This window comes from Ursus americanus, chromosome X, assembly GCF_024610735.1.
Source record: "Ursus americanus isolate L20-20 chromosome X, mUrsAme1.1.p, whole genome shotgun sequence".
Classification (NCBI taxonomy): Eukaryota; Metazoa; Chordata; class Mammalia; order Carnivora; family Ursidae; genus Ursus; species Ursus americanus.
In genome coordinates, this window is record NC_142164.1 from 86,061,835 (window position 1) to 86,085,826 (window position 23,992).

At 46.0% G+C, this 23,992-nt stretch overlaps 1 protein-coding gene across 1 annotated transcript in view; it reads right to left on the reverse strand.

Moving 5' to 3' along the window:
- The window catches only part of LOC123786638 (uncharacterized), a 69,226-nt gene that overhangs the window by 5,893 nt on the left and 39,341 nt on the right, over window positions 1-23,992 (reverse strand). Inside the window, exons 4-11 of the mRNA XM_045788947.2 lie at window positions 16,374-16,478; window positions 15,549-15,640; window positions 10,437-10,578; window positions 9,637-9,786; window positions 9,180-9,339; window positions 8,124-8,220; window positions 5,169-5,222; window positions 1,118-1,175 (exon numbers count right to left, since the gene is read on the reverse strand). Of these exons, the coding sequence (XP_045644903.2) occupies window positions 1,118-1,175; window positions 5,169-5,222; window positions 8,124-8,220; window positions 9,180-9,339; window positions 9,637-9,786; window positions 10,437-10,578; window positions 15,549-15,640; window positions 16,374-16,478 (858 nt within the window). The remainder of the gene's footprint in view (window positions 1-1,117; window positions 1,176-5,168; window positions 5,223-8,123; window positions 8,221-9,179; window positions 9,340-9,636; window positions 9,787-10,436; window positions 10,579-15,548; window positions 15,641-16,373; window positions 16,479-23,992) is intronic.

Consider the following 23,992-nt stretch of genomic DNA (forward strand, 5'->3'; position numbering starts at 1 on the left):
TGAAATCTTTAGACTAAGTTTCCCGTAGGGGAAACCCCATCAATAATCACATTCTGGAAAGATCTGCTCAAATCTCTGGATTCTCTGAATAACAGACTTTATTTCCCCATCTACCACGGCTGGGAAAAAAACAAGGGGTGGAAGGGAGGAGGCATAAGATATGTGGGGGCACCTGGGTGGCTCAATCGGTTGGGTGTCTGACTCCTGATTTCAGCACAGGCCGCGGTCCTGGGATGGAGCTCTGAGTCGGGCTCTGTGCTCAGCGAGGAGTCTGCTTGTCCCTCTCCCACTACTCCTCCACCCATTTGCACTGTCTCTCTCTAAAATAAATAAATAAAATCTTAAAAAAAAAGATAAACACAATGTCTAAGAAAGGCTATTTTTGGAGCCATTTCTCTGAGCTGGAAAAGTAAATGATGGGAATCCTGCTAAAATGGGGACAATTAAAGATGAGCAATGGTTTCCAAGAGACATGAGAGAACATTCTCTCAGTTTTTCCCTAACAGAGTCTGCAAGTTTATTGTTTGACCAGTTCAGAGATAATCCCCTGAAAGAGCCCCCAGCTAGCTAATAGGATCTTCAGATAGAATTTCATTCCCATCCTCACTTTCAGTGGTGGATTAAAAGCACTGAAATCCCTACACGAGCTGTGAATGGAGTCTATGGATGGAAAAATCAATTAGTGTGGCTCTGACCTGAGAGAGTCTGCCCATCCTGTCACGTATACGCTAGTTCGCCCTCACCAGCAAATGAGGAAGTATTTGGGATTTCGCTTCAGAGTAATCAGTTGGCTTTGACGCAAGGGCAGGACCTCTGTTCTGGGAACTGGGCTCACCCACCCCGGAGCTAATACCTGTGACTCCAGGCCCTGATTGCAATTGGCTGCCAGTTATCCAGGGAACACGGAAACAGCCCAAGAATCTGCGGCATCAGAAACTGTATGCACCTGACGGCAGCTTTCATTGGCCTTTTTGTGACCGAAGTTAATCCTCCAGTAAGCATATCCCCTCATAAGACTCTCTTCATAAGACTGTCAGGAAACCAGACTCTGCTTTGCTTTACCACTTACAGCAAACACAGCAGAACCTTCTAGGGATTAAAGCTGAGGGTTTCTTACTTGTAAAGCTTCTTGGGATCCTAACACTTTGGCATAGAGCTCACAGATCTTCTTTTTCCTATAAAGAAGAGTAAAAAAAAATGTTAAGGAAGTGATAACTGAGTAGAGAATAAACACAGTGAGTTCCAGGGCTCTCGCTAATAAGCCAGATGTATTAAGGAAAACCTAACATCAATGGTAACTACACAACACGAACAGTTCCATGAATCTCTGCACTCAGGTCAGCCCTCTGTGCCTCAATGCGGTCATTTGATTTGAAGACGCAACAGAATTTCCCTTTTACGTTTTTGCCTCTTTTACTACCCGATAGCATATCTATTCAGGATTCAAATGGGGAAAATAAGATTCGATTAAGCGCGGTCCGTTTAGGAAATGATGCTAAGTCACTTTTCTGGAACACGTAGAACTCTAGAATAATCCCTTTTAGAAGTCCAGAGTTCATATGACAGCGTCTTTTAACTATCCTCCACTTATGTTCTAAAGATCTATGAACATCTGAAGCTCATTTAATCTTTTAAGTGTAACATAAAATATCCCACACCATGAGAGGCCTATGGTCGTGCGACTCTAGTCATCGGGCACGTGACAGAATGGTCTGTAGACACGGTACTTCCAAGGGATGTGCTACACGATGTTACCTCAATCTTTGGCTACCCTCCTAATTCATTATGTAAATGACTATCACAGCACATGACACGTGGTAGGTCTTAAAAAAAAATCAGTAGCTTCATTGATTTAAGCGCTTCTTGAAACAGGTATTTTTAAACTCACAACCCCTCTTGGGGAAATTAAAAAGTGCTAATTTACTAAAATCATCCCTTTTTGAAATAAATGGTTCAATTTCAGGATTTGTTTGAACAGGTTCATGCTGAGCCAGTTATATACTTTGGTATTTACCTTCTTTAGTTTTTATATAGTTTAAACATTGAAACTGCTCCAAAATATTTGTTATGTGCTAATGAGCGACTGGAAAAAAATTGCTAAAAAATGGAGTGCAGGGTTTACCTCAAATCTGAAAGACAAGTATTGAAAGGTAAAGAGACAAATGGCCAAAAATGACAGGAGGGGGAAAGGAAGGGAGGGACAGTGATACTTAATAGTAATAAAAGAAAGAGTGGTTTTTTTAAATGATGATTTTATGTTGCCAATTACATTAGAAAACATTTTTAAAACACATCATCAATTTCTCTGAACAATGGGGGACAAAATCTAACCTTATAAATTTGTCCAAATGCTCACATTTAGGCCACTTATATAACTCCCAGAACTTCCATTTCATGGAGATACAGTGTTAAGTCAGGAAGAGGAGGTGAAATCATAAACATGGCGGCTTACTGTCACTATGTTCCCACGGACAGTTTTCAGAAACAAGACAAAAGGCCACTCCTGAGGTGATGTCCTAGAACATCAGGTGGCTCTATAAGTTCCAGTACAAACAGGAAAAGTTTGGTTTCCTTGAAGGAGGTGCTGCTACCGCAGATTCAATAACCATAAAGGAAAGGCAGAAATGGAAGAAGTTTCCAGACTACTGTCTGCCACTGTCTCTCTCTGCCCAATCCAAGCCCCTTATGTCAAAGATGAGGAGGCTGAAGCTCAATAAAAATGTACTGAATTGGGGCGCCTGGGTGACTCAGTGGGTTAAGCATCTGCCTTCGGCTCAGGTCATGATCCCGGGGTCCCAGGATCGAGCCCCACATCAGGCTTCCTGCTCAGCGGGGAGCCTGCTTCTCCTCTGCCTGTCGCTCCCCCCTGCTTGTGCTCTCTCCCTCTCTCTCTCTGTGTGTCAAATAAATAAGTAAAACCTTAAAAAAATGTACTGAATCAAAATTTATCCTCAGCATAGTATGGTAGCCTCTTTCCTATTCTATGATGAGATGACAGATTCTTACCTATTCCCAGTGAGTGTTACAAGGGAAATTCCAACATTTGAGAGTCAATCAGAAAACAAAAGTATGGACGATCATTATTCTGAAGGTTTAAATGATGCTTAGCTTATTTTCGGGACATGTGATAAAATCTTTATTAAAACAGAATGAAATCTAAAATCCAATCAACCTACCTTGCAGTTAATTTTTCATGCATGGACAATAAGCCACTTATAATAGAAATGGAAGTCATTATTTACTGTATTTTATAATTATTAGAGGAGTCAAGGATGAGTTCATACAAATCCATCAGGAAAGTACCTTCCCCCCCCATCCCTTCCTCCCTGAAAATGTAATTTTTGGAAAAGTTATGTAAGTCAAAACTGTTAGAGCAATGCAGTGATTGGTTAGTTGGGCTCTAAAAATAATAGAACATATTTTCAGTGATGGCCAAAAGAGATCACTGTGCAGATCTCGCGTAGTTGTGCTTACTCACTGGTGTCTAAATCTGGCCGCCCCTCATTATCATTTGAAAAGCTTGTTAAAAAATACAAAATACTGGGGCACCTGGATGGCACAGCAGTTAAGCGTCTGCCTTTGGCTCAGGGCGTGATCCCGGCGTTCTGGGATCGAGCCCCACATCAGGCTCCTCCGCTATGAGCCTGCTTCTTCCTCTCCCACTCCCCCTGCTTGTGTTCCCTCTCTCGCTGGCTGTCTCTATCTCTATTGAATAAATAAATAAAATCTTAAAAAAAAAATACAAAATACTCACGCCCCACCCCTAACCTACCAAATCATAATCTATGGGCCTTAGAAAAAAAAAGTATTTTCCAAAGATTCTCTGGCAGATGCTGACGCGGTCAGTTCTGGGAATCTCGCTCCGGTCAAAGACACACTCGGAGTTCTAAGGGTTTTGCCTTATAAAAACTTTTGAGAAGTTCAGCCACCATGTGGAATCATAACCAAATGTCTACATCCAGGCTGGTATTTATTTTACTATTAATAAAGAGGGAAAGCAGGAAATCCAAAAGAAAATGTCAAGCTTAGTGTGGCGTCATGAAAAACAAGTTTGCATTGAATCCTATTCCTGACTTTGTCACAAGCTAGCTGTGGAGACCTGGGCAAACCATTCCCTGTCACCAGACCCCAAATTCTTTTTTTTTTTTTAAATAATAATTTTTTATTATGTTATGTTAGTCACCATACAGTACATCCTTAGTTTTTGATGTAGTTTTCCATGATTCCCTTTTGAGTAAGGAGACGGACAAAGAGTTCCCTTCCCGAAATCAGACCTCGGAGTAGCTCAAAGAAACAATTTCATGCGCAAACGTGGGAACTTCTGCAGCCTGACTGCCAAAGCCATCAAAGTCACTCTCAAAGCAAGAGCTGCTTGCGGATTTATTGTTTAATTAAAGGCAGAGAGAAGTGCATGTCTGTGTGCGTCCTGGTCCTCTTCAAAAGCTAACAAAGGATTTAGGGCTACCCTCCGGAAGGGAAGTCCAGAAATTCCCAGAGGCATCCCGCCCCCAATAGCCAAACGACTGCTTCCAGGTTAAGAGTTCCTGGTTTGATTTTCTCTGAACAAAGGAAAGGATTCCAAGGCAAAACAAAACAAAACAAATACAAGGCAGAAAGAGAAAGGGAGAAAGGAAGAAAAAAAAGCCACTGTACTAAAATGATTGTTTTATACTAGGAGGTTACCAGGAGAAGGGAACGTCAGAGCTGTGTCCTAGAAAATCAAAGGGGAACACTTCCACGTACACAAGTGGCAAGAGGTTGAAACCCACACGTATGGCTTTGCTCTTCAGAAAAAGCACACGTTGGAGAACCTTGCAAAAGGGATAATGGTCTCGCAAGGCGATCAGGACTCAGCCTCTAAAGCTTTCTGCACCATTAACATTTCCTCTAATTTTTCTCCATCTACCCCACAGGGAAACCCTACCTCTCAACCACTGTACGATAAACCCGAATATGTAAACCTAAATTAATTTATGCATACAGGCAAGCACTGAGTCGAGGGGACTTGTAACACAAAGGTTGCCATGGTGACAAAAAGGTGGATGTATTGGGATCTTAAGACTATTAGTGAATCGTGGTGTTTCTCACGACGCCATTATACTGTTGTTAGTGTAAGAAGCACAATATAAAGCTCAGCTTTTCTATGTGTTTCAGACGTCGCTTCGTACCTTATTTCCTTATGGAGCTTGGCAAGTCGGTCTGCTTTTCGGGCAAGTATGAAGCTGCAGAGAGAGGTTACATTTGAACGATTAGGTGAGAGAAAGAGCTGCCTCCTCTTTGGGAAATGTTCCTGGCTCCGCCCACTCAGCATTCAGGAACTCTCCCCCGCACTCCCATTACTTCCCTCCATTAGAGCAAACGCCAGGCTGCCTTCCGTCTGCCTGTGTCCAGAACCCATCTAGGCTGCAGACCCCTATGTAACTGGCCGCCTCCTACCAGTGTTTTGCCCCCAAATTTCAGCACGGTTCTTGGCATGGAGTGACAAATCAAATGTTAGTTGAACGCGTTAAATGATATCCTGGTAATTGACAGTTGCCTTCTGCCAAATACTTAGCAAAAGCTGGAAATCCAAATCAAAGTAAGTAGTTGTAGTGGATGCCATGGTGGGCCCCCCAGATCCCTCTTCAGGACCAAGCAGTCATTACCCTGAGCTCAGGGCTGCACCCTTCCCCCCCAGTGACGGCATTCTGTAGCAGAGGGCTGCCCGGCTCAAGGTCCCGCCCCGCCCCAGAATGATCGGCTCTGGGATACGGTGAGTACCAAAGTCCACTCCCTCACCTCAGGGCATGACACCTCTAAAGGGCCATCCCAGTTCCAGAGCTCCTTATGTGATGGCTGAGCCCTCCGCTGGGACAACACTGGAGCCCAACCTCTCTCTCTCCCCAATCCTGATTCCTTCCCTTCCCCACAGGCAGTGACCCCGGCGTACACCCTAATGAACCCCTGCACCTAAATCTCCATCTCCTAGTTGGCTTCCGGGAAACTGGCCTAGCACAGTCCCCAAATTCAGTAACTCAGTGAAACTCAGTTATAGTTTATCTGTAAAAAAAATTTTACACTTCTATTTCTTTTGTTCTAGACCAAAAAGACAAGCAGAACGGGACTGAGAATGCAAGAGCCCAACAGACAATTCGTCCTCTCCCTCACCCCTAAGTTAAACTGTTCCTCAATTTGATTGGCAATTCCTTTAGAGCTGTCTGTTATTCGAGATCATTCTGGGAAGCAAGGTATTTGCGTTAATCCAGAGACTACTACTTCGGAGGAATCTGTGACTACCGAAGAAATCTGAATAGTGAACTTGATGGGGTACAGTCCTACTTTTGCTTGATTTAACACTGTTACGTTGTGGCTTGCTAGTAATGATTCTGGTTAAATTTTAAGTTTATGCAGGAATCAATTATCTGAGGCTTAGACAGGCCCTCAGTGAACATCACCGATATCAGATGAAACATTAAATGATTTCGATCTTGGGTGCTTCTTAAAGCTCCTTTCCTAAAGGGCAGTTCTCGGTGGCCATTCCTGCCAAATCTCAAATCGAGAATGAAACAACCCCTTTGATCCAGCTCTAACTACAGACAACTATTCTTCAACTTGCTTTGCGGTTTTATTGAGGAAATTAAACACGCTGGCTTTGGGTTGGGGACGTTTCACGGCTCTAAAGTACAAGGTCCTTTCTACTTGCCAAAAGGTACGAGTCATCACAAATACAGCGCTGGACAATTACCACCCCCGTCGTTAAGGCTTTCATGGCCCAGAGCAAAGAGCAGGGTGGAGACCATGCAGTGTCCCAGAGCAGGGCAGGGCGTAAGCAACTGTCCAGATAAAACAGATTAGAGTATCACTTTTTAGGAACTGCCTAAATAACCCCATTCCCATCTGGAAAACCTCTGCCATACGTGTCCTGACTAATAAAGCCCGAGAAAGCCCAGAAAGGCAATTCCCACAATATCTAACCCCCAGGGCAAGAAGAACATCGGTGTCCTTCCATCCACAGTTGGACTGGTCTTGAGGGTCTTTACTCTGGCACTCAGAAGGTGATGGCAAACTGCCCACACGATCCGTGTCCCTTCTTGCCCAGTGCGGTTGGAGATGAAGAGCATATGCGCTGTTCCTCTGCTCACGACGCCGTGAGCCCCCGCCCTTCCCAGGGAGGCCAGTGCTAGGTCTGATATTTTGCAGCCAGAGACGTGGTTACAAAATGTCTCGTGGCCAGTCCAGTGGCACTGACTGCTAAGTCCCGGGTCATGGGTCTGCTTCTGGTTTTGTAATTTCCCCTCACTGATGCAATGTGCGTGAGCTCCACTCTCCCAAGGGGGAAGGGGAAAACCGCCAGTGTCTGAAGTCACTTGGCTGTTACAGACCCTGCGCTCTTCTGTTGTCATGTGGTAGAATCAACAGCCTTTTTATCTGTGGAGCTTTGGGGAAGGGTCAAAGCCAGGGCACTTGGGAAGGCGGAGGCACTCCCTAGCAATTCCTCTGTGAAAGCACTGCTTGGTTGTCTGGACCCCTGGGGGGGCTGGGAGGAGAAGGGAGAGCTCTCCTCTTCCGGACACAGAACCAAACCCTGGACCATCCCTAGTGAAGGACAGCTGCGGCGCGATCCATCACAACGAGGGACATCCACTCAAGGCCCGGCTCTGCCTAAAAGGCCCCTCCTCACTGGTCGTTGGTCTCCTATCGCTGGGTGATGATTAGTGTATTCGAGTTTGCGGTGTAGTGATGTCTGGAATGGAGAAAAGCCTACAGCCCAGAAACGCTAGCTCTGAACGGTTTTACAGAATTAAACAGTCAATTCTCATTCTAGGTGAGTGTGGACATTCTGCCCCTGGGCGGGGCTGTCTACCACACCGCCTGTCTGTCTAGCTGCTTCCTTCGCTCTGTCCTCAATAGTTCCGTGGGGGAAAGAGAGAAATGGGCACAAGTTCAAAACAGTGTTCAGTTTTCGTAAAGTTTCCTGGAGTTTCGTGCCACATACAAAACATTAATATTTTAAAACATGGAAAAGGATATATTTCCACAGGGTTATTTATGATGGCCTGAGCTTGATTCCATAGGCTCTGGCCACATCCACACCTAGACATGAACGCGACTAAGAAAATGCAGAGCATCGAGCTCTAACTTACCCCATGATAGCGGGCAGCGATCCATCTGGCTTGGTGTCGTCCAGGGTTATTGAAATTGGAGCTTCCTCATCTTCGATGATCATACAACCACAATAATCTTAACAAGGAGAAAATTAATAGGAGATTGACACTGACGTCATCAAAAACTTAGGGAAAGCATTATATACATATGTAAAATAAATATATACTTATATGTGAGATTTGCCTAGCAAAAAAGTTGTATGTATGTGTGTGTGCTATATATAAAACTTTTTTGCTAAGAGGAAGGCAAATCTCAAATAGTCTTTGCCCCAACCCTAGAAGATATCTCCTTATTAAATACGCACATTAACTACACAAGGATGTCTGCTGACCCAGACACATGGAAAACGACCCATCTCAATGACCTTTACATAAAGGTCACATAGGACCAATGCAGGGCTCAAACTACCATGGCCCTAGAGCCCTGCAATACATGGGGGAAGAGAGGAATTGCCTTGCGTCGGAGGGAATCACCCCGGGAGCCCAGGGGAGAAGCAGGAGGAAGGAATCCTTTGAGGAGGGGCAGGGTTACGAAACCGTAGTCACCATATCCACCCAGGCCCTGCCTGGGCTAATTGTGTACATCCTGACAGTAGGTCTCCCTGTCGCCATTTGACGCAAGGAGACCGATGCTGAGAGGTCAAGTGTCGCAGCCAAGGCCGCTCAGCCAGTAAGCAAGTGAAGCCCAGGACTGCGGGATTTCAGAGCGACACTCTTCGCACTGGACCCCTTGGGTCCCTGTCTCATTTAGAGTAAGGGGCAGGACATACGCCAGGAACCAGGGCAACGGTGCCCCCTCCACTCAGTGGGAACTCTCCCTTCCCTTTCACTGACAGCAAGTGCTCTTGGGGTCACTTTGTGCCACACCAGGGGCTGTGAAGAGATGGACAGACTGACATTTCTGATCCTTTCTCTGCCAACTTAAAAATACTGATCTTTGTCATCTTTTTTCTGTTCGGGGTCTACTAGAAGGTCCCTAAAGAGAGTGGGGTCCCTTCACTTAACACAATTTACACGTGCGTAAGCGCAGCCTACCCTTCTTCTTCCAAAAGGCGTCCTTGTAATACATCATGCACTTTATGATGGCCCCCATCGGAAGACGTTGGATTAATTGGTTTCTCTCGGGTGGAAGCTCGGGGTTGAAGTGTATCTTGGCAGTCAAAGTTGGCGGGATGGCACTAATTACGTATCTGCACTAAAAGACACAGACACAAAAATACCACCTCAAACGTGTGAGTCTCGGTCTTCACAGAGGGGGAGAGACACCACATTTATCATTTAGAATGACCCCGAGCAGTCACCACATACAAAATGAGGCCACTGTGAGGCAGCACGACAGAACAAGGCAGGTCAACTCAAAATGGTAATTTGGAAGACGGAGTTGGAGACACACCAACGTTAATCACACCGCTGCTTGGATTATATTTGGTTAGAAGCTGCAGAAGACACGAAGCCTATTCAATATACGCTCCTTGGGCCTCGGCTGCATTACCTCATAAAGTTCATGATTCAGTGTCTCGATGATGATGTTGTCACCTGACTGGTCCACAAAGGTGACAGGACGCCTCAGCTTCACTCTGTCCCCGAGGCGGTCCATTATCCGTTCACTCACTTGACCCGATCCACCCACAAATTTCCGTTCCTGTAGGAGAAGGCGGGCAACAGGGGCTATAAATATCAAATATCGGTCACCATAGCTCGGCAAGTAAAATACAGGCCAAACGAAGCAATGTGGAATTTCTAAGTATAAAGATACTTCCAAGATGCAACTGTCCCGCATTTCCTAAGGCTACGGGTCAAGGGGCCGACACCTCTTGGGGCCACAAGACCAACTTAGGGAGTTCTGGAGGTCGCCTGAGGAGAGGAATTCTTCACTTAGTGGAGAAAGACACTACACTTTGCACTGTGGGACACAGCCTGGCCGCAACAGAGAGGACTTGAAGTACCATCGTTTTACCAGTTCTAGAAGTTTTTGAGAATTAGCTGAGCGTCGTCATTTAGCTCCTCCCACAGAGAGAGACTAACTTTACCTACCTCCCAAAAAAGGAGGGACCCGAATTCCCAAAACCCAATTCGCTCCAAACAAAACATTCTTGAGCTGTGAACGGATCTCCAGGAACGAGAAAAGGAAAGGGGAGCTTGTGGTTTGGGGCACGTTTGTTGAAATCATTTCAAAAAGTCGTGTCTCAAATCCACCCACGTTTCCAGACACGGAAGCGGCCATGAAGCTGGCTTTCAGGGTGAGGGCAGCACCACAGATGAAGTTACAGGCTGAGAACGGGCACTCCGTACCTGGCCCCCGTTGGTGACAGAGAATATCCGAGTGGTGCCTCCGCACTGCTTCACGTACCACAAGAACCACAGCGCCGACACCTCGTGGGGCTCAGAGGTCACGTTGATGTTCACGAAGAGCGATGCAAACCGCCTAGCAGTCCTGGTCACGTGACAAAGGCGACAGTCAGGCATAGACGCGTACACGCTTCACAGCACAGCAACTTTGTAAAACACGATTCAGTGTGCTTCAAAAGCATTCGCGCTGCTTTGAGGGAAAAAACCAACAAACCAACCAACCCTCACGGGCTCAGCCTCTGAAGGAATGCGTATTTTAATTCCTGGTGAAACACCACCTTTCCCTTTGTTTTGAGGCAGGTATGGGTTCGCCCCGAATATATACATTCTGGTACCGTCTGCGAGGGTCAAGATGCTGGTGAGGGATGGCTAAAGATACAGTTCTCGTTTATTTGGACAACCGTCCTCTCTTCTCCACCCCCACTGCCCCCACCCTGCTCCAGTGCACCACAACGGTCGTGCCCCCCCCCCCCAACCTGGTTTATGACTCAGCCCCTTTTGATCCTTTGCCACATTACAGCCAATGACGTCTTTGGACAACGCAAAACCAAACCAAACCAAACCGCTCTTCATAAAACCCTGCAATGGCATTCATGGCAAAAGGCAAAAATCTTGACCATGGCCGCTCTGTCTTCCACCATCAGCCTCTCAACCAGCTCTCCGCCCTCTGATTACATCGCTTTCTCGTGGCACCCTTAGAGTCATACCAGGTACACTGTCATATTGTTAAAACATGCCCATCTCCCCATCTCGGGCCTTCAAGAGCTGCTTCCTGTTCTCACTACAGGGAACATGATACCCCCCATACCACCCACCGGTCCTATCTCCCAGCATTCGCGGTGGCTCACTCCTGGAAGATACCACCCATCACAGCCCATCCCTCTCTGTGGTCTCCCCCATCCACAGTGGCTCATTCCTGGAAGACACCATTCCCCTACCAACCTTCACTCTTTGTATCTCCCTTAAACCTTCCTCATTCCTGAGATACCATCCCTCAACATCACTCCCCTATGCTGTCTACACTCATGCCCCGCACCTCATCCCTGGAAGTTACCTAACTGTCGTATCATTCACCCTTCCTGTCTCCTCCCACAGTCACTGTGGCTCATTCCTGGATGGTACCATCCCCTCACACCATCCACTTTTCCTGTCTCCTCCAACCACTATGGCTCCTTCCTGGAAGATACCATGCCTCCAATATCATCCCTATTCTTGTCTCCTATCCACCATCACTGTAGCTCATTGCCAGAAAATACCATCCCCTAGACCATGTATCCTTCCTGTAGCTCCCCCCACCACCACATACCTGAGTCACTGTGGTTCCTTCCTGGAAGATACCATCACGCAACAGGCCATCCACCCTTCCTATTCCCCAACATCTACTATGGCTCATTCCTGGAAGATACCACCTCACCAAACCACGTATCTTTACTGTCTACCCCCATGCGCTGTGGTTCATTCATGGAAGATACTATCCTCCCACACCGTCTACTCTCCCCCATCTACCCCACCCATGTAGCTCATTTGTGGGAGCAACCTTCCCAACACACCAGCCACACCTCTAGTCTCCCCCCATTCTACTATGGCTCATTCCTGGAACATACCATCTTTCCACACCATCCAACATTCCTGCCTCCCCCATCCATAATGGCTCATTCCTAGAAGATACCATCTTACCACACCATCCACTCACCCTCTCCCCTGCCATCCATTATTGTTTACTTCTGGAACATATCATCCCCCTGCACCATCCATCCTTCCTGTGTCTCCTACCCACGGAGGCTCGTTTCTGGAAGACACTATGCTCCCACATGATCTACCCTTCCTATTTCCCCCCACAGTCACTGTAGCTCATTCCTGGGTGGTTCCATCTCATCCTCTTCCTCTCTCCTCTCCAGCCACCAAGGCTCATTCCTGGTAGATACCATTCTCCCATACCATCAGCGCTTTCTCATCTCCCACATTTACTGTGGCTCATTCCTGGAAGATGTCACTGCCCCCCCTCCGCCCCAACACATACCTACATCCTTCCTGTCTACCCCCATGGATTATGGCTCATTCCTGGAAGATAACATTCCCCACCACATCCATCTCTGCTGACTCCCCCTATCCATGTGGTTCATTCCTGGAAGATACCATCCACCCTCACTACCCACTCTTCCTGTCTTCCTCCATTTATATGGCTCATTCCTAGAAGATACCAATCCAACCTTCATGTCTCCCCCATAACCTGTGGCTCATTCCTGGAAAATATCATCCTCTCAGCCACCACCAACCATCCTGTCTCCCCTCTCCCCCGTACACTGTGGCTCATTCCTGGAAGATACCATCCTCCAACCTCTATCTTCCCTCAGGTCTCCCACAATCACTGTGTTGTTTCCCAGATGACAGTTGTCACCATATCATCCAGTCTCCCAGTACCCCTCCCCCATCTCCATCATTACTGTTCCTTCCTGGAAGATAAATTTCCCCTCTAGCCATCCATCCCTCCTCTCTCCCCCTACAGTGGTTCATTCCTAGAAGATACCATCCCCTCACCCCTCAACTGTTTCTACTCTTCCTATACCCCCCATCAATTGGTGCATTCCTGGAAGATACTACCCACCGCACCAACCATCCTTTCAGTCTTCCCAGTCAACTGGCTCATTCCTGGAAGATACCGTTCCCCCCCACACTATGTATCCTTCCTGTCTCTCTTATCCACTGACGCTCATTCCTGGAAGACACCTTGCTTCCACATTATCTAGCCTTCCTGACTCCCCCCACCCCACAGTCACTGTAGCTCGTTCCTCGGTGATACCATCTTTTCATACCATCCTCTCTTCCCTATCTCCCCCAATCCACTATGGCTCATTCCTGGAAAATACCACCTCTCAACACCATCCAATCTTCCTATCTACCTCCATAGACAATGGCTATTCCTGGAAGATGCCATCCCACCATCCAATCATCTTTACTGTCATCTTCCCCCACCCACCATCCACCATGGCCTATTCCTAGAAGATACCATCTTCCCACACCATCTTCTCTTCCTCCCCCATCCACTGTGGCTCGTTCCATTTGGTCACACCATCAACTCTTCCAGCCTACCCACTTGCACTGGCTCCTTCCTGGAAGAGACCATCACCCCACACAATCCTCCTTTCCTGTCCCCCCTATCCATGTCACTCATTCCTGGAAGATAAAATATACCCACACCATCCATCCTTCCTTTCTCCCCCCATCCATGTGGCTCATTCCTGGGAGTTACCATTGCCTCACACCATCCAGCCTTCCTATTGCCCCCCTCCACTGTGGTTCATTCTTAGGAGATACCATCCTCCCACATCATCCTCTCTTTCTTTGTCCCCATTCATTTGGCGCCTTCCTGGAAGATACCATCAACCCATATGATCCAGCTTTCCTATCTCCCACCCCCGCATCCAAGTGGCTCATTCCTGGAAGATACCACCCTCTCACATATTCCACTCTTTTTGTCTCCCCCATCAAATGGCTCATCCCTGGAAAATACCATTTCTACACACCATCCACTGTGCCTCATTCCTGGAACATACCACCTCCATACCATCCAGCTTTCCTGTCTCCCCCATCCATAGTGGCTCATTCCTGGAAGATACCATTCCCCCACCCCATCAACCTTTCCTGTCTCACTCCATGGATTAAGCTCACTCGTGGAAGATACCATCCCACCAAACATCCATTCTTGTCTCCCCCAGTCCACTGTGTTTCATACCTAGAAGATGCCATCCCCTCACATATTTCATTCTTACTCTCTCCCTTATCAGTTGGGTCATTCTTGGAAGATACCTTCCCCCCACACACACCATCCAGGCTCTTTGTCTACTGGCATACACTGTGGCTCATCCGTGGACAATACCATCCTTTTCCACTGTGGTTCATTCCTTGAAGATACCATTCCCCCACACCATCCACCCTTTCTGTCTCTCCCCATCTGCTATGGAACATGTCATCTCCATACTATCCATCCATCTGGTCTCCCCCAATCCACTGTCGCACATTCCTTGTAGATTTCATATTCCCACATCATCCTCCCTTCCTGTCTATCCCCAAATACCATGGCTCATTTCTGGAAGACGCTTCCTTCTACACCATCCATCTTTCCTCTCTCTCTCCCTCATACACTTTGTGGCATTCTTGGAAGATACCTTGTCCCCCAAACCATCCACCCTTCCCTATCTCCTCGCATCCTCTGTGCCTCGTTTTTAGTTGATGCACTAAGTCCTTGGTTTATGTTTAAAGATGGCTGCATCTTTCCTTACGCTCAGGTGAAGATCCCTGTTACAGTCACTCTAGCAGCATTATGGAATTATGTACATAATGTCAGTCTCTCCTGCTAGAAGAATACTAACTCCATGAGTTTTGGGGCCATGCCTAACACATTCACCACAATTCCTCACCGATGGCTACAGTGACTTCACATAGCAAGCCCAGAAAGCTGACTAAACAACCTGTAAGTAACTCAACTCATTACACAGGTTCTCATTGAAAACATTATAAAATTTATATTTTTCATTAATATAGACTAGCTTGCCTTCAGTTCCATGTTTTTCTACATCTGTATGGAATTACCTTAATATCTTTCCAAATTGCTTCTGTAGCTGACTGCTATATAATCTGAATACACAATTACTTGTTTTATTGCAAATCACATAGCCCTTTCATTAAAAAAATTCCACTTCATTCACCTCCTTTTTTTTTAATGTTTTAAATTCATTTTACGTTCAAATCCTCCCCCAAGTGTCTAAAGTTCCCTCTAAGTTGCTACTGACTGAAAGATCATTAGGTTTCCTCTTAACTTTTTTCTTATAACTTATTAAGAAAAACACGGCAGGGGCGCCTGGCTGGCTCAGTTGGGGAAGCATGTGACTCTCGATCTTGGGGTCGTGAGTTCAAGCCCCACGTTGGGTGGAGAGATTGCTTAAAAAATAAAATCTTTAAAAAAAAAAAAAAGAAAAGAAAAACACTGCAGTTCAAGATAGGACAGAAAGGATCCAAAGGAAAGATGAAAAGTAAAATTTAAATAGTCAAGATTACTTTGTCCAGCAGAGTTTATCGATGAGATCTTTCATGGTCATCTTGTCCCATTCCTCAGCATGTGGGGCCTCCCATGGTGCATCTGCTGGAATCTGAAGAGGAAGAAGGTCCACATTCAGGTGTGATGGTTACTGCCCACTGCCCTGCCAAGAGGCCTTCAGGAGAACCTCTGAAAACCAGTCTCTGGGTCTGTGTTGGAATGTGTGATTGGCACGGAATTCTAATATAGGTAGTGGTGGGGTTGGGATGGGTAGGTACTCTGCATTCTATGCCTTAAGGCTGTCGCCATAATGATGATGATGATGAAAAAAAAGGGAGCAGAAAATTTATATGTAATTATGATGATGATCCTTATTATTGAAATCCAACACCCATCTTAAGTCCCCAATTGAAGTGTGAGAGAATGATCTTATGGAGCCTAGGCCTAAGTAAAAAAACTTGGAGGGAATAAATCCCTCTTTCCTTTACTATATAAAGTGGCATCACACAGAGATAAGGCAACTATGAGTAGGAGACCTGGCGAAAATATGTCACCCAAATTCTCAGTGGCATAGAGTTGAAAGCACACAAGGCATTACAATCAGAGACATGTGGGTTTGAATCCTGCTTCTCTCGCTGTGTGGTGCTGGGGAAATTACCATTGCCCCTCGGCACTCATTTTCTTTGCAAGTGGAAATGCTACCGAGTCGCCAGAGTAGCTGGGTGCATTGGAAATGGTATGTATGAGGGTCCAGAGCAATGTTCCCTGCACTATTGGAAGGATATTAAACAGCTGCTGTTGTTATGTTAGTAACAGGTCATGTGTAAGCTGAACACACACTTTACCTCCTTCCCCATGTTATCCATTGTCCGCCACAAATTGTTGTAATCCAAATAGGCAATGGGATTCCACACCGGAGGAAAGGCTCCCCGAAACGGATAAGTTTTCCCCTACAACATAAAAGCAAAGGAGAATCCCTTAAATTAGGGTGGTATTCTAAAAAACAAAACCCAGCCAACATAAGAGCCATTTGCAAACTAACAGTATCCTCTCCTGTTGCAGAAGCAGCACCTCTGGTGGGGAGTAAATACATTTCACCTATACAGGCCCCAAATTTCAACTGGATTAGCAAAATCCCCCTGGCGTTGTGCTGTTTTTAATTTACAGGAAATAATAGCTGCAAACTTACTTCTACTTATATAGAAAAAATAAATAAAGGTAGCTCGTCCTAATAGCTAATGCTGATGCCACAATATTCTCGACCCTTGAGTTCCTAGCTCATCTCTTTGGAGGGATCCTCCCACTCCGATGAGACCAGGACGATGACACAGAGGACTGTCCTTGGCCTACGCAGAAGACTGCAACAACAGGGGCGCCTGGGTGGCACAGCAGTTGGGCGTCTGCCTTCGGCTCAGGGCGTGATCCCGGCGTTATGGGATCGAGCCCCACATCAGGCTCCTCCGCTGGGAGCCTGCTTCTTCCTCTCCCACTCCCCCTGCTTGTGTTCCCTCTCTCGCTGGCTGTCTCTATCTCTGTCAAATAAATAAATAAAATCTTAAAAAAAAAAAGAAGAAGAAGAAGAAGACTGCAACAACAAAGCAGAACAGCTCAGACTGAGTTTTAGGGTTCACACAGGGTAGATAAGGACTGGCTAGACTACCAACCATGCCGGAAGTCAATATGCAAAATATGAGAAACAGAACAACGGGCATTTGACATTTTTTTGGCTGCCCCAGCATCCATGTTCCTTTTCCAATATTATCCTGGTTCCTTTCTGGGAAACTGCTTCTCCTCATCTGTGGATAGATGTGTAGGGAGGATGGTCCTGGGTATCATCTCCTATTATCGCAGGCGATGGGCTAGATCCTTTCTCCACCCCCTCTGGCTTCTGGTGCAGCCAGGCTGTGAGCCTGTCAGCTAAGCTTGGCCAATCACACACACCCTCTGACCCTGGAACGAGTCACCCAACAACAGAAGCAAGCTAACTCTGGGATCTCTCTGTGCAGATGCTTCCTGTTCTCAAGGCCATGGCTGTGCTTCCTGCCCCTAACTTGCCAGAGCTCCCCCGATCGCTGCTTATTCCTAAATGTGGCCCCCCAGCCTCCCGTTGATTCTGTGGGCCCTCTGATATCCTTTCGCTAAATCCCCTCTTGTTAGCCGGAGTCGGCTTTCTATTGCTTGGTACCGAGACCTCTAACATAAAGACAGCTAATTATTTGCCACACTGACTTCATTTCCATCGTGTGACAAGTCCTTTGCTAGGCAAACGCTGGAGTGAGGCAAGAGCGAATCCTTGGGAAAAGAGACCAGGCCCAGGTATTTTCAAACGTTTTACTCCTAGTTTAGTTCCTCTAAAACTAAAACATTCGTAAGATCAAAATAGTGTCTACTCATTCAATTCTTACTTTTTATCAAATAAAAACTTACTCAATATTTGCTGAAAGCCTACTGTGTGTACCGCACAATATTAAGAACTGTGTTGAATTTTTTTAAAAGGGGGGGAGGGGAGCTAAAGCCAAACTCCTGACCATCAAGGCAGGGACACCAGAGCTAACAGCATTTGCATGCGTGTGCACACGCACGCGTGCACACACGCACTCTTCAACTGAGTAACGATATACGGCAGCCATTAAGTGACAAGTAATTTTGCCTGCCACGGCAGCAAATTCAAATAACCTTGGCAGATTATGTGATCTGATTTCTTATCTGCAACATGCCCTGCTGTAATGCTGCAATACGACTCGCCAAGACTCCGAACCTTTATCATCACCACCACCCCTATCACCACCATTATTACTAACATTTATTGAGATCTTTCTCCATGCCTGGCCCTGGCTAAGCTCTTCGTATGCATTATCTCACCCAACCCTGTGGAGGCAAGCACTATTAATATTTCCATCTTATAAACGAGGAAACTAAAGCCCAGGGATATTAGCTGGAAAATAGTAGAACGGAAATTTCCTGTTCCCGAAGCCTTAGCTCATAAACATTAATTAAGCTTTCTGGCCTTCCTATAGGGTTGATAGAATGCGGAGATAGCTTTGTTCTAGAGACGTCTTAACCTTCCCAACTGGATGAAGGAGAGTTTGGAAATGTGAAACTTAGAAATCTTCCACACCATCTTTATGTTTCTAAGCAGTAAAAATGGAGACGAAGAAGCTCTGGGGTATAAGCTGGCTGTTGAGGAAACAGCAGCAACCCTGGAAAATGAGGAAGCACGTCTGGAGAAAAATGGGCAGATATTTTACCCAGAATGCTATGCTAGCTACAGAGAGGAGGCCGACGGGCTAACAGTTCACAGACAGCCTACAGAACAGCAGGTTTTCATTACAGTTCTTCCCTTAACTGAAATCGGGGAAAATCTACATTTTCCTCTGTAAAATGTATTTATACTCAAGGAACAGTCTCATACAAAACTGATCTTTGCTTTGAAAAGAAATATTTTTTTATAAAAACAAACATGCTCAATCATCTGGGGACATTAAGAAAAGTATCATAAATATAATTCAACAAAATGTGTCCCACATTCCTAATAAAGTTCTTCTCAGGATGATGCCAACCAGAGTCTCATTTCACACACGGCCTAAAGACCCCACGATCTGAGCCTTGATAAACAAAGAGGTGGCAGGAGAAGTAAAGAATCCAAGGAGAGAGAAGAGTGCAGCCTGACAATCTTTTTAGAAACGGGAGCCATGGAAATTTCTAAAGAAGATCATAAAGGCCAACTACAACATTAATTTTTTTTAAGATTTTATTTATTCATTTGACAGAGAGAGAGACAGCCAGCGAGAGAGGGAACACAAGCAGGAGGAGTGGGAGAGGAAGAAGCAGGCTCCCAGCGGAGGAGCCTGATGTGGGACTCGATCCCAGAACTCCAGAATCATGCCCTGAGCCGAAGGCAGACGCTTAACTGCTGTGCCACCTGGGCGCCCCGTACAACATTAATTTTTATTCCGTTGACAGAGGCACCAAGTTGATAAAGGGATTTCATCAGTCAGTTTCACTCTTCATGTCTGGCTTCTCTGCTCTTATTCTGTAGAACACCTAAATCTCAGGAGCCTCGGTGGCGCAGTCTGCTAAGCGTCTGACTCTTGGTTTTGGCTCAGGTCGTGATCTCAGGATCGTGAGATCGAATCCCTGCGTCGCGCTCTGCACTTGGTGTGGAGTCTGCTTGAGGTTCTCTCTCTGCTCATGCTCTATCTCTCTCTGACAAATGAATAAATAAATCTTAAAAAAAAAAAAAAGAAAACCTAAGTCTGCTAAAGAAATGCATATATGTGGGAACAGGCACCTATGTCACCTCTTGCTTTCTCAGAAACCCTGGAAGGCTTATTTCCTCCATGGCCTGCTTCTTTTTTTTTTTTTAATGATTTTTTATTATATTATGTTAGTCACCATACAGTACATCCCCGGTTTCCGATGTAAGGCTCGATGATTCATTAGTTGTGTATAACACCCAGTGCACCATGCAATACGTGCCCTCCTGACTACCCATCACCGGTCTATCCCATTCCCCCACCCCCCTCCCCTCTGAAGCCCTCAGTTTGTTTCTCATAGTCCATGGCCTGCTTCTAAACTAGACAACTCAAGACAACATTTTGCGCGTGTGAATCCCTAAAGCAGTGCGGTGGCAGGGCCTGGAGTTGTCTCCTGATGGAGTGAGAACAGCCTGCAAGCCCGACCTTCTCAAGCTCGTAAATGTGACTGTACAGTTTTCTGACAAAGGGGTCAGTACTTTCTAGATACTTCCAAATGGCTACTGCTCTTGGAAAATAAAAGGACAAAAATCTTGAGTAAAGGTCAAGTTCATTTTGTACCTATACTCTGAAGCCTTCCAACGCTTCCAAAGTGGCCTTTAATCTCTAAAGCACAGTGTCTCTGACACAGTAGAAATTGTTGAGGTCGACTAGGACACAATGTCCCTGGAACTGTGCCCAAAATACTTAAATCCCTTTGAGAAACCACATCCTCAATGTACTGATGTTCCTAATAACAAGAGACTATCGCCAGGAGACGACAGTTTACAGCTCCCACAGCATTCTTTATTGTTGGTCCTAGAAAATAAACCCAAGTTTAGAGTAAGCGAGTAACGTTTACTGATTGGCGTGTTGGAGAGTTTCAGCTCTTTGTACTTTTAGGTTTTAGTTAAACAAAAGGAAGTGGGTGTTATTAAAGAGCAACACAGGCTCCTGAGGAAAGCTGCCAAATATTTTTTAATCATCTTGAAAATAAACAGATATGTTCTAGACTGGTTTAGGAACAAGCCTGCCCAACTCCTATGAATTTCTTGGCATCCTTCTTGTCCCAGTGTTTTGACAAGCCTGTAAGAGAAATCTTTTGGTGGTTTCTTTTCCACAGTACTTAATAACGCTTTAACTAAAGAAATCATCTGAAAAGACACCCAATTAAATAGGATGGCAGCACTGTGTTTTATTAGGAGTTTAAAAAAAAATCATTTTCTTCCCCTTTCCAAATGCAGGTTAGCCAAGCTCTCTTCAAACCTACATCATTCTACTCTACCGAAAACAAGCTACCCTACCATGGGAACATCTAGCCCATCGTACTGTGCAGCTTGCCCCAAGTCTCCAGCCAGTGTCCATTCTTCTTTCCAAAACCCTTCCTCCATCCACTGCCTCCCCAGGGTCTGATCCTCAGCCTTCCCCCCCCCACCGCCCCGCGCCCGCCCATTTCCCGGGGGAACTCAGCCAACACAGGGATTTGTTCTATTTGCACAGCGTTGTGGTTTGCACTTTCCATGCCTCTGCTCCCTCCATATTGAAGAGAACTTCCCAACTGTAATGTACAACTTCTTGCACGACTTTCAAGGGCTGGCAGCACGTTCCCGGGTGTTTGCTCATGACCTGATACTTCATCTTATTCTCAGTGCCTCTCTCGGGACTTGAACGGCTGTGAGCCGATGCAGCAGCATGTGTGCTGTGCAGTCCCATCTCGGGGCAAAAAGACAACCAGTAAGCTCACGTACAAATGACGCCACGGCGTCAAGAATGAAAGGTTTCCAATGAATAGTTAAGCCGCCTTTCCCAAGGGACTCTAGTTCTATACAGAAATTACAAACAAAGCAATTAAGACAGCAGCAGCATGAGCTCTTCCGGAGGCTCTTGGGTAAGTAAAGATAATTGACAGACCTTTCTCCTCTTACAAATGCCACTAACTCAGGAGAAACAGGCAGTTAGAAAAGAAGATGAAAATGTTACACTGTGAGGATGAGTGGCTGTGTTTCCAGAACAGCTTTATTAAGACATAATTCACATACTCGAGAGGCGCCTGGGTGGCTCAGGTCATGATCCCGGGGTCCTGGGATCGAGCCCCACATTGGGCTCCCTGCTCAGCACGGATTCTGCTTCTCCCTCCCCCTCTGCCTCCCTCCCCCAGCTCGTGCTTGCTCTTTCTCTCAAATAAATAACTAAAATCTTTTAAAAAATGCACATACTCGGTAATCCAGCCATTTAAAGTGTCTAATTCAATGGGGTTGCGCATCCCTCGCCGTATCTAATTTTAGAACATTTTTGTCACCTGAAGAAGGAACCCTTAGTCATTAACAGTCACTCTCCATCCTCCCCCCACCCCATTTTGAAGAAGAGCCCACAACTATTTTGCAAAGCAGCAGCAGCATTTTACGTTCCCACCAGTGTCGGATGAGGGTTTCCATAGCTCCACTTCGCCACCAACACTCGTCACTGACTTTGTGATCCTCGCCACCCTGCTGGGGGCAGAGGGGTACCTCCCTGTAGTTTTGACTTGCATGTCCCTAAGGACCGACGACGGCCAGTCAAATCAGGCTCTGTCGCTATCTCTGTCTCTCTTCCTCTCTCGCTCGCTCTCAAATAAATAAATAAATAATCAACCTTTAAAAAAAAATCATTTACTTGTTTTATTCTTGTCTGTTACGTGTTTGATATTATGATGCCTGGGTTTCACGTCTGATTTCTCTTGGTTTTCCTTGCTCCTAATTAAAATCTTGTGATCATCCTAAGTGAGATGCATCACAGGGTAATATCTTTGGGCAGCTTTTGATGAATTTAGTAAGTTCACTACGTCTTTGGAGATATTCAGAGGTCCACGTTATGTTTACATTAGATTTGTGACATGTATGTGGGTATATGTGTGTGTACTTATATATGTGGGTATGTGTGTGTAGATAACATATATGTGGGTATATATGTGTACATGTATGACATATATGTGGGTGGGAGTGCGTGGATAACATATATGTGGGTAGATGCATGTACATGTATGACACATATGTGGGTGGGTGCACGTAGATAACATATATGTGGGTAGGCGCATGTACATGTATGACATATATGTGGGTGGGTGCACGTAGATAACATATATGTGGGTAGGCGCATGTACATGTATGACATATATGTGGGTGGGTGCACGTAGATAACATATATGTGGGTAGATGCATGTACATGTATGACATATATGTGGGTGGGTGTGCGTGGATGACATATATGTGGGTAGATGCATGTACATGTATGACATATATGTGGGTGGGTGTGCGTGGATAACATATATGTGGGTAGATGCATGTACATGTACGGCATATATGTGGGTGGGTGTGCATATATAACATATATGTGGCTAGATGCGTGTACATGTATAATTAATCCCAGCTGGTGCCTTGGCAGAGGCAGAAGCAGAGTTCATGACTCCACCCTCTTGGTTTAGACTCCCCCGTCCGCCCCCTCTGTGCCTCAGTCTCCATGTCAGGAAGATGGGACCTGCAGCGCCCCTGAGCTGGACCCTCCACTGGGAGCCTATTAGGATGTACTTTCTAGGTGTGGATGTTGTCGGCGTGAGTAAATACAGCTCTGAGAGAAACATGGTCCCAAAGATCCTACCTCGCAACAGAAGTCGGAAATGACTTCTGCTTCCTCTGGCAGACTAAAGCACTTTGCTGCCCATGGCACGCCACTCTTTTCTACCCTATTAAACTGATTTATGTAAGAACTTTCCCGACTTAGTTTCAACACACCTGAGAGGGGCTATGCCTCACACACGTTTATATCTCCTGCACTGCCTTGTATATACCGAGGTTCCGAGAAACGCTCGTTAAATGGAGGAATAAAAGGGTAAATACAGGGGCGCCTGGGGGGCTCAGTCGGTTGAGTGTCTGCCTTAGGCTCAGGTCACGATCTCAGGATCCTGGGATGAGCCCCGAGTGGGCCTCCCTGCTCAGCGGGGAGTCTGCTTCTCCCTCTCCCTCTGTTCTCCCCCTGCTTGTGCTCTCTCCTCTCTCACTCTTGCTTTCTCTCTCTCAAATGGATAAATAAAATCTTTTAAAAAGGGGAGGAGAATACAATTCTTACAGGTATAGCCCATCTGATATCACATCTAGCTCCTCCAGGCTCCAGAAAGAGTCCAGCCTCTTTCTACACAAATGACTCCCTCTTTTCTCACCTCAGACAAGATCTTCTAATGAATGGCAATTTTGCGC